Consider the following 11,915-nt stretch of genomic DNA (forward strand, 5'->3'; position numbering starts at 1 on the left):
AATTAACGATGATGATGATGATTGCTTGTTCCGTTAATTGGCGATTAACCCAGGAACTAAACCAGGGTTAGCAAAGTTAACCACACAGTGTGACGTGTGCGAAATTATTATTAATATGACGATGACAGGGATTCACCACCGAATTGACGAACCCTACTAAATACCCCCGGGGCCCCCCTATTAACCAAACCCCAATTGTCTCGGAACCAAACTTGTTAGTTCCTTGCCTATTATTATAATGTTGCTGTCGGCAGCTCCCCCTTTTGTATTGTGCTTCTCCATTTTCATCACTTAATTAAGGCTAGATCTATGTCCATTATATATACTATCCTGCTTTGTTCACATTTATATTACTTGTTTTGTTATGGGTATGCTAGCTAGCTGCTAGTGCTAGTTAATTACTATAGGTTTGTTTTAATTGTGTCAGAACCAATCCCCGTGTGAAAATATTGGCCAAAACGTGTGTAATTGTAATGTACTGTATATATATATTGCCTTAGCTTGTTGGGCTTGGTGCTTGGAATTGGAAGAAAGAAGAATGTGACAAGTGACAACCTTGTAATACTCTGACAAAAACAACAAACAAAAAGGGACGGGGTACAGCTTGTGTTCATTATTCTAACATGGGGCCTTTGCGTGGAAAGTAGTGAGCTCGCTGAAACTTGGGGTTTCAACTTGGGTCTTGGAATGAAGAGAACCTTATTTGCTTGTTGGCTTTGTGATAAGTCGTAGTTTCTAGGCTGTCATTACCAAATTTCCCGAGACAGCAGGAAGAGGCGTAATGGGACGTGTTGACTTTCAACTTTACTTTGTTCTAACATAGCGGCTCAATGCTCTTGAAGCCAATTATTGATAGACCCAAACAGAGATTCTGTTCCTGCTACATCCCGGTTCGTGTTTAGGATTTCAATTCTTGTATTCTATTTTTAGATGAGTTAGGTTGACACCTGTCAATAAGAATCTACTTTTAAGGCTATACAACTTTCATAATTTATTAGAAGCAGGCGTCACCAATTGTATAATACATTTCTTTATATAAAGTGTAAACATCGAACACATGAAATCAACATTTTGGAAAACGAAAACACAAGTGCGAGTCATCAGCTATCTGAATATCCCTGCAGCATGAACATGTGGAGACTAGAAAGAGCACCAAAAGACAAACCCAACCACTTCGTACTCATCCATTATTCTGAAAGAGCTAAAATCTTCCTTTTGGGGGGAGATAAGGGATTTAAATAGAAGAAACTTCTCTTTATTACACCATTTTCAAACTGTATGTTCATATTATATAGTTCTGGAACGAGTGATAACATGGTTGCTTTATGATAGTTCAAGGACTAGGAATAATCTGATTAGTGGTTAAATGAATCCTTAGCGTAGTGTATGTGAAGTGTGAACCCCACTACCCATCCATCACCCGCTCCCCGATAAAGAGTCCTTAAAATTATATGAATTTCCTAAATAAAATCTGAAGACACAAATCTTCTCTTTCATCATTTATATAAATCGTTTATCAGGACACCTAACTTTAAACATTTAATTTTAAAGTATAAATCATCATATTCTGGGATAATTTATGTTATATTTAATATCTAGATATACAAGTTTGAAAAATTTTCAAGTGTACTGGTATACCAGTGTTTCAGTAATTTTTAATCGTTGATTTTTATTTTTAAAAGTATATATAATATATATAATTAAGATCAACAATTAAAAATTATTGAAATACCAGTATACCGATATACTTGAAAACTTTTCTATAAGTTAATAGTCTAGGATAGTGTGTCGTCTTAGAAAAAAATATGAATCATCATAGACTATTTATGTGTAAAATGTTAAAATTCAATGGCCCAGGACTAATTAATTATGTGTAAATATTTAAATACATCACACTAAAATAATTTATGTATTGTTTCAGGAATTACATAGAATTAGAATGATTTGGGCCTAAACGTAAAGTCTAGATACTTTTATTAGGTGAAAGATCCGACGTCTTTTTCGGTAGGAATGAAAGAGTAAATATTTAAATACATCACACTAAAATAATTTATGTATTGTTTCAGGAATTACATAGAATTAGAATGATTTGGGTCTAAACGTAAAGTCTAGATACTTTTATTAGGTGAAAGATCCGACGTCTTTTTCGGTAGGAATGAAAGAGTTTGAGACTCCATGCTTAAATTAGCAAGAATTTTATGAATTTTAGTAGGTTGGAATAGTTGAATGACGCCGATGCTTAAGTTTTTAGTAGATTGAAGTTTGAAAATTAAATATCTAAAAATGTCAGAGTATTTATAAAGAATAAATGACTATTTGTATCCATAAAAGATGAAAATGCTGACATATATATCTATACTAGATCGAAACTAAACTTGTACCCATACAAGATGTTCTCCGTGTGACAAAAATATCCTACGTGGCACTCCAACCCTCCAAAGACAGGGTACTTTTGTCACACGGAGAACATCTTACATGGGTACAAGTTTAATTTTGATCTAGCGTGGATACATATGTCAGTGTTTTCATTTTTTATGGGTACAAATGGTCCTTTATTCTATTTATAAATAGATAGAGCCAATAATTACTTTTTGAATAGCTTCACTTTTAATAGTGGGTTTGTTACTCTGTTTTGGTCGAAAAATTGTTAAGATTTTTTTCCTTAATGAATAAAAAAGATTGTAAGAATTAGTTATTAATTTAGATAAATATGACTAGAATAGCGTCGTTGTGTCCGACCTCTATGAAATCAGATAATAAATATTAGTTTAGTTGATATTTGTTGATTGGAATTTATTTATTTTTAAGTTTGGCTAAATAGTAGGCTGGATATAAATATGTATAAATATAAGTTAATCAACTTGAGATGATTAATGAAGAAAAAGCTCCTTTGAACACCCACCACGATTTGTGTATCTAAAATTGAAATGGTTTAAATAAGGGGAGAGCATGTGGCTGTGGCATATGGCTTTACGACACTAGTAAAATGTAACGTACTAAAAAATTTTCGTTTGAAGAAAATAACAAGTATTAGAAAATTTTCTTGTTTTTTCGTTTCGTTCACTTGTCTTGAAATATAGTAGTATAAAAGAATATTTTAGCATATATGACAAAAGTTTTAAATGATTAGATCAAATTAAATTACTTTATATTTCATCAAAATTTTACATTTAAAAAAATGTACAATTTAGAAAAATATGAAAAAAATAAAGATAATGAGATATGTAAAAAAATAATCACAATCCTTTTTTATTTATTTTTTGTTATATATCAAAATTGATGAATTTAAAAATTTTAATACATAAATTGTGGCAAGTTAAAACTATTTATGTCTGAATATAAGTAGTTATATTCTAAGACACGTGTAAAATAAATTAAAAATTTAGTACATAAATTATGACATTCTTGGACTATTTATATACAATCCTAAATAATCATATTTTAAGATGGTTTATGTGTTAAATGATTTGAAATTTTAATTTAACTTATAAACTGCTTTTTTTTTTAAATTATTTATGTATAAATTTGGGTGAATTTATATAATATTAAAAAGAAAATATTTGTGTAATTAATTCCGTTTTAAGAGATTTTGGTAATTTAAAATTTTTTAATTTATTTATGTATAAAAGCCATATAATTTCATCACGTTTATTAATCATTATATATCTTAGTTATCATCATAGCTTCTCTTTATGGTTAGAAGTTAGAACAAAGTCAACCTACCACTCATCCGTTTTTGACTTTTTGTCCTCTCCCTTCCAATTTTTCTTTCTCGTTCCAACTTTCCCCATATTTGAGGGGCTTTGCACTTTTCGGTTTTGGTCTTACCGGATGACCCTTGCTATCTGTTCCGGGCCATATATTTTTAAATTTTGGTTGGACCTTTTTTTTTGGGTCAGTGGTTAGAGCCTTAGAGGGTTCACGAATGAATAACACTATTGTAGAAACGTTTTACCAAAAAATAAAACACTATTATAGAATCGACAAAGCAAAAAATATTACCGATTGGGCTCTGTCTCCCTTCAAATTGGCCACATTTATTTGATTCTTCCATTTGGGCCGCACTACACGTTAACTTAAAATCACCAAATCAAACCAACTTCATGTCATGATTGTGCCTTACCCTATCAAATTAAAAGATATTAAGAATCGAATAGAGAGTTTAAAGGATTCTACATGCAATTGGGTGTGTGGGGAAAGAGATATTCTCAAGCTAGCAGTAGAGCACTTTCAGAATCTGTTTAAGGTCTCAGAGAACTTGGATATGTCTGTTTGCATTCATCATATTCCTGTTAGAGTGACTGAAGATATGAATGCAGAGCTCATGAAGGAGGTTACTGATCAGGAAATCAAAGATGCTACTTTCAGCCTAGAAAGTCTTAAGACGCCAAGTCCGGACGGTCTCAATGGTCTTTTTTATCAGAAGTACTGAACAATTATTGGTAAAGAAGTCTGTGATGTTGTTAAGAAATTTTTTCATGACAGTAATCTACCAAGCAGTGTTGGAAAAACCTTTATAGTCTTGGCTCCTAAGATTAATCACCCGGAAATCCTCAATCAGCTAAGACCGATTAGTTGCTGCAACTTTATATATAAGATTATTTCTAGAATGTTGGTTATTATGCTTAGGAAAATAATAGATAAGATCATTTCCCCCATCCAGAGTGCTTTTGTGGGTGGCCGCCTGATCCAAGATAACTTGGTTATAGTTCAGAAAATGTTTCATGATCTGAATAGAAAAGGGACAAATGCTTCCGGGAACTTAACTATTAAGATTGATATGAACAAAGCTTATGATAGGGTGGAGTGGTCTTTCCTAGAAGCAACCTTGAGGGCTTTTGGGTTTAACCCGCATTGAATAAAGTTGTTGATGAAGTGTGTGAGCCAAGTAAGTTATAAGATTAAGATTAATGGATTGTTATCGACGACTTTTGAGCCGGGGAGGGGTCTTAAGCAAGGGGATCCCCTATCACCGTACCTTTTTATAATAGCAGATGAGGTTTTTACCATTCTTATGGATAAGGCTAAAGAAGAGGGCAGAATCTCGGGAGTTAAAATCGCCCCTACGGCACCAGCCATCTCACACCTTCTCTTTGCGGATGACTGCATAATCTTCTCAAAAGACAGTGAGGAGAAAATTTACCAGCTCATTACCATCTTGAATTTGTACACCGAAGCCTCAGGACAGAGAATCAATTTGGACAAGTCTGGGATCACGTTTGAAAACCTAATTCCTATCAGAACTAGAGTAGAAATAGAAGAGATTTTGGACTTGTCAGCTTGGGATAATCCAGGTAAGTATCTTGGGATCCTTGCTCACTGGTGAAGATCTAAGAATAGTGCTCTTAGTTGAGGACAGAGTGGTGGATAAGCTAGGAGGGTGGAAACAAAAACTTCTTAATCAAGCTGGGAAGGAGGTCCTCATCAAATCAATTGTTCAAGCGTTACCTGCCTATACTATGAATATGGTTCTTTTTTCTAAAGGTTTTTGTGAACGGCTTAGTAAGAAAATTGCCAAATTTAGGTGGGCGTCCTCGGGTAAGGAAAGAGGTATTCATGGGAAGAGTTGGGAGAAATTATGTGCCAGTAAAAAGGATGGAGGTTTTGGATTTAAGGACTTATATTGTCAGAATATAGCACATTTAGCTAAACAAGCATGGAGAATTTTCGAAAATCCTAAAGCGATTTGGGTACAGGTGCTAAAAGCTATTTACTTCCCAATGGATGACTTTAAAGACGCTAAGGTGGGAAGGGCAGCATCTTGGATGTGGAAAAGTTTTATTCATGGTAGGAATTTTCTTTTGAGAAATGGTAGATGGCTGATTGGGAACGGAGAGCGAGTAAGAATTCTGGAGGATAAGTGGATAATGACTTAGATAGGATCTTACTGTTAGAAATCTTGATATTGAGTTTGTGAAGGATCTAATTATTCAAGGAGAGGGGTGGAATATGGATAAGTTAAAGTTGTATTTTAATGGAGCTTCAGTTGATAAAATCTTTAGAACCTCAGTAAGTCTTTTCGGTAGGGAGGATAGGTTTTGTTGGCCTTTCAGATCGGATGGCATTTACACCATCAAAATGGGATATCATGTTGCTCGGAATGAAAGGAGCTTACAGAACAATAATCCATCCACCAGTGTAGACTTAAAATTCTTATGGCAGGAGATCTGGAATTTAAGAGTTTCTCAAAAAATCAGAACCTTTTTATGGCGGGCTTCGCATAACATTCTTCCTGTCTTTGGAAATCTTTTTGATAAAAGAATCACTAATACCCATATGTGCCCTATTTGTTTGCAGGAACCAGAGACCATTGAGCATGCATTGCTACTATGTCCCTAGACTAGAGCGGCTTGGTTTGGAGCACAAATTCAATGCTGTCCTACGGCCCTAACAGTTTCTTCTTTTGGGAAGTGGATGATGGAACTTCTAGAAAAAATGAGGTTGAATGCAGGGGCTAATTATGATCTTTGCAGCAGTAAGGTTGGGTTTCTAGTTTGGGAGGTGTGGAAAGCGAGGAATCTAGCAATATATCAGAAGATCAATCCTAATCCTATAATGGTGATTCACAAAGCTAAACTAATGGAGCTGGAATTTGCGGAAATGATTGAAGAACCAGTAAAGCATGCAACTACTATAACAAGATTAGGTAGCAGGGTTACCTGGAGACCGCCGCTGCAAGGTTGGATCAAATGCAACGTTGATGCAGCTTTCACTGGAGCTCAGTCTGTGGGTGCTACGGCTGTAGTATTCAGAGATCATAATGGAACCCTCCTCTCAGGAATTAACTCCACCATAGTTGCAGCCTCGTCATTGGCTGCGGAAGCATTAGCGGTTAGGGCAGCATTAATTATGTCACAGAATTTGCTAATGCAGAAGGTTATCATAGAATCAGACAATCAGATTCTCATTCAAGCACTAAAGTCACATGCATCAGTTGCAGAAATTCAAGTTGTATTAGATGATATTCGACATTTAGCAAGAGGCATTCCAAGTTGTGGTTTTACCTGGGTGCCCAGAGAAGCAAACTCATTAGCGCATGAAGTGGCGAGACTCACATATCAGGGAACTCTTCACCAAAATTGGGTCATGCATAAGCCAATTTCCATCAGGAACGTCCTCCGCAAGGATAATTTGGCCGTCTCAAGGTTGGAAAACAATTCTTGACTGAAGGCAGGAGCTTTTTGGGAAGACAGGGGGTTGAGGCTGCTCCGGTGGATATCTCGATGCTCCAGGAGTAAGTGTTGACTGCTAACGCAGAGATTGGAGGTGCTGCATTGCCAGAAGAACTAGCTACGGTGAGCTTCTTCACCTTGATCTATGGTTTTCATGTGACTTGTAGTTGGAGGGCTATGGCGGGTGCATCTGCCGACGACTAATCTAAAGGGAAGGTATGTAATTGGAAGGATGTGGTGTGGGGTGCCAAATGAAGTACAATTCTGGTCCCAACCCCTAAAAAAAAAAGAAAAGAAAGGGAAGCTTAATCAGTACCATGATAAAACATAGGACAACATTCTCGAGCCTAACAAGAGCTCTCCGATGCTTCACTTCTTACCTAGCTCTGGTTTATGGTTTTTATTCAACTAATGATGGCTTCTAATAAGACCTGTGTAGTGGTAGATTTGCATGAAGCCACTTAGCTCTCAAACTATTGATTTGGAAGTGGAAGCTCTGAGATCCGAGCTGAACCTCATGGCGCACAAGTCTCTTAGTCCCTACGGCGATGTTGCACTGATCTGGAATGGGATTCAGGCGTCTGCAAGTGGGAGAGGACAGTGGAGAGGGTTTGGCTTCGTTGGCAACCTTAGGAAGAATGGCACAAGCAATCTGATGGAGTTTGATTCTGGGTTGGGTGGGTCTTGGGGGTCCATCCTCTTACTGTGCTTTGGGCCCTTGGTGGGCCTTGGCACTGTCCAAAAAAATAAATAAAAGATATTAAAAACTAAAAAAAAAATTCCAAAATCAACTTTTGAAATTTAATATAGAAATTAAATATTTTTTCGTCCCTAACCTCCAACCTTTTTTTCTTATTAATATCATTCTTAACATTAAACTTAGTATTAAAATCATCCTTTTTAATTTTTAGACCAAATTGTTCCTAATAAAACAAAATAAAAAAACTAACACCCTAATAAAAAAAACCCCTCTATCCACTCTTTAATCACCACCACTATCACTCTTCACATAGAATTCAATTCTTCTCTCCTTCCAATTCAACCACCAAGACCACGACCGACAACTCTAATCCCAACTTCACTCCCACCAATCTACTGCAGCAAGACCAAACCTCCATAAATACTTTGCAAACTTGAACCAATACAGAAAATTATTGAACATGTATCACGCGACACGCAAAGCATCGCAATCTATTACAAAATTAATTAAAAAAAAAAGGCGAAGTTTATGGTGTAGATGCCAAAAGACATCTACACATGTAGAAGTAACGTGTTTTGTTTTTCTGAGCGACATTTGGCATCTTTTTTTGGGACTAGTGAGATTTGATGTCTGCAATGGGTGTTCTCTTTCAGAATGTGCAGTGAGAATACTGCCACTTTCAGCTTTTGTCTATTTAAATATAATATTAATTATATTATTAAATTTTAATGACATTTATTTTTTTGTCACATAATAGGCCGAATAAAAAATTGAACAATGCATTCAGTTGGGCTAATAAAAAATTAAACAATGCATTCAGTTGGGCTGATAAATCTGTTCAAGCATAGCTTTCTCTGTTTTTCTTTTTTCTAACTATGCACAGTAACAGAATAAAGTGCAAAATAAAATGATGCAACATATTATTTGGTTCCTTTATCAAATTTACTCATCTAATAATTATTTTTCTGATTATAAAAGTAGACTTTATAATGTCATGACTCTTTAAAGAGTTCAAGTATTATTTAAAAGTTATTAGTTTATATTTTTAAAATATTTAATTTAATTTGATGTATTTTCATTTTATTTATTTAGTTATTAGATTGGACTTTATATTTATATGCTTATATTTTTTTTATTTTAACCTAAAAAAATATTATAAATACCTCTTAAACTATTGTAATTGTCATATTGAGTGATTAGAGGCGTGAAAAATCTCTTTTGATTTTATGATAAAATCAAGGTGTAGACAAATAATTTGAATAAATTTCTCTTATTGTTTCAAAAAATTGGGCAGAAGGTTGAGTGTGTTTCTTCAATTCAATTCTCAAAGTATAGTGTGAACAAGTTAGGTTGAGTAAGTCTCTTTTTTGTTACATTAAGAAATTGAATTAAAAGTCAAGTGATTCTCTTTGTATTCAATTTTAACCTATTTTTTATTTTCTATTTCAATTTTAATGTATCTTTTTATTCAATTTCAATTCTTGTCTTTTGTTTATTTTTATCGCATTTTAAATTTGAGCTTTATCCTAAAGTAATATACTCTTAATTCTTTAGAATTGAATACTAATAAAATTGTATAATAATAATATAAATATTAGTTAATATATAAATATTGATTAAATTACCAAATATATTTTAACCTTAAATAAAATTAATTTTTTTCGTGTAAAAGTAAAATAAAAGGATATTTACAAACTATATATATTTTGTAAAACTTAATGTTCTAACTATATAAATCATATATCTTAATTACTCACCAAATTAATAAATATATATTTGTATAGCAATAGGATTAGAAATTATAGCATTGAGCAGAAAAAAAAATATTCCATCGTTTAGAAAAAGAAATCAAGAAAAAACTTAATAGGCCCAACTGAATGATTCTATTTGGCCCAATATATACCAAAATCTAAATGTCATTAAAATTTTAATAACATAATTAATGTTACATTTAAACAGACAAATTCTGAATATTACAGTATGTTTACTGCACAGTATAAAAGACAGCACAAGTTGTAGACACCAAGTGTCACTCATAAAACCAAAACACGTTGTTTCTACATGTATAGATGTCTTTTGGCATCTATACCATAGACTTCGCCTTTTCGCAAAACAAAAGATTACGAAAAAGAACCCTTGATGATTATGCGCTCTTCGATATGGAGAAATCTTGATAGACAATGATGGATGCGCTCTTCAAACAAAGTATCACAATCTATTGTTAAAATGGAGAACCCCTGACGGACTACGATGATGCGCTCCTCGATTATTACAAGGATGAGGGGACGGTGACCATTTGGCGACGCCGCGAGCGCTCGTAGACTTCGGGAGGGTAGTCGATGTCGATGCCGAAGTTGAAGCCTAGGAAGCGACTCATTAAGAAGGGCGACACCGGGAGGCAATTTGTGGCGACGCCCTCTTCATCGGTTTTTTCCTTTTTCACTTTTCTTCTGTTGTTGCTATTGGTGGTGGTGGTAAAGCATAAGAGGTAGTTTGAGTGTAGCACCTGCTGGTGAAGGATTGATAGTGGGATGAAGGTGCTAGTGGGTGGATTTGATGGAAGGGTTGTGGTGACAGTGGAAAGGTTTGGATGATGACGATGATGTATTTTTTTTTTTTAAATGGTAAATATTAATTTTTATAAAGGATAAATTTGTCCAATTTTTTTAACAAAAGGATTACTTTAAAATGATTTTTAACATTGAGGATGATATTAATGAAAAAAAAATCAGAGACGATTTTGATTTTGACCCAAAAAATTCGGAACAAAAAAATACTTAACTTTTAATATAGAGAATTACATTGTAAGAAAGGGAGTAACCGTAAAACTTAATATAATTTCTAATATACATTATAAAATTATCATTCACATTAAAGATTTTAAAATTCATGATTATCACAAATAGAAATAAGAATAGTTACTAACTTGATTCATGATTATAATAATATTAGTAAGAATTCACTTTGTCTATTCTTTTGCCTTCTTAATTTTTTCTTCAATTAGTTATTTCTTTTCATAAAACCAACTTCCATCAAGTTGGTTACATTTCAAAAATAACCGTACAATTTTTTATTTAATTAAATATTTATTAAACCAATAAAATAAGATACATCACACACATGAGACATTATATAATAATATAATTTCTTACATTCTCCCACTTGGTTCATGTGTTGTTATTTTAATCATTGGTTTAAAAAAATATTTATCATAATGCGCATTTCTAAGCAATTACTTGCATAGCTTAATTTATATGCAACTTATGCACATTCCATTTATTTTTCATGGTATTATCATTTGGAAAGGACCATACTCAAATGGTAATGAGTTTAAAATAAACTGCACAATAAAATTTTCATCCACCTCCATTCCCAATGACTTAAGTCTTGTTGCAATATTTGTCATTTCAATGACATGCTCATGCATAGTATGAGAACTATCAAATTTTATGGTGGTCAAAGTACCCATTAATGTCCCAGCAAGAGACTTATCAATAATTTGGGAGCGCTCTTCCACAAGCTTCATAAATTCTTTAGCATTATAGAAAGAGCTGACTTGATGCAGTTTGCTATGCTCATCCGCATGAACATAAGACTAAGTCTGTTTGACTTTTTTCAAGATTTATAATGAACTTTTTCTTCATTGCTACTAAGAACAGTAATAACAACAGGTTTCTGAACTTGAAGTGCCAAATCAAGATCCAAGACACTAAGGTGAAATTAGACTTACACAATCATAAAAAATGAAAAATTCAGCCCATTAAACATTGGAACAGAATAGCATGCGAATGCAATGCGACTGGAAGAATTGCTGCAATTAACCCATACTTAATATTAACACTTAAAGTCATAAGATAACACATTATTCAAATTCAAAGAGCATTCATAGAAACATTCAGAGTATATTAATATTCTCTTTTGGGTGATATATCAATATACAATAACACAATGATGCTAATAAACTTAACTTTATTTAGTAAAGATACATGCACCAATAAAAAATATTTAATATCTTTGGATATTTAAATACTAGTAATAATATA

At 33.5% G+C, this 11,915-nt stretch overlaps 2 protein-coding genes across 2 annotated transcripts in view; both read left to right on the forward strand.

Moving 5' to 3' along the window:
* Window positions 1-976, forward strand: part of LOC107642778 — a gene marked incomplete in the record, with an annotated part of 2,408 nt that extends 1,432 nt beyond the window's left edge. The window contains 1 exon segment of the mRNA XM_016346252.2: window positions 1-976.
* LOC107640070 lies at window positions 6,279-7,219 on the forward strand. Its single transcript, XM_021103455.1, has one exon. The coding sequence runs from the start codon at window positions 6,415-6,417 to the stop codon at window positions 7,162-7,164; it is 750 nt and encodes a 249-aa protein (XP_020959114.1). The 5' UTR covers window positions 6,279-6,414; the 3' UTR covers window positions 7,165-7,219.

The sequence above is a fragment of the Arachis ipaensis genome, chromosome B05 (assembly GCF_000816755.2).
Source record: "Arachis ipaensis cultivar K30076 chromosome B05, Araip1.1, whole genome shotgun sequence".
NCBI classification, from domain to species: Eukaryota; Viridiplantae; Streptophyta; class Magnoliopsida; order Fabales; family Fabaceae; genus Arachis; species Arachis ipaensis.

Coding starts and splice junctions, on each gene's coding strand:
- LOC107640070 (XM_021103455.1), top strand. CDS start 6,415: ATGATGGAACTTCTAGAAAAAATGAGGTTGAATGCAGGGGCTAATTAT.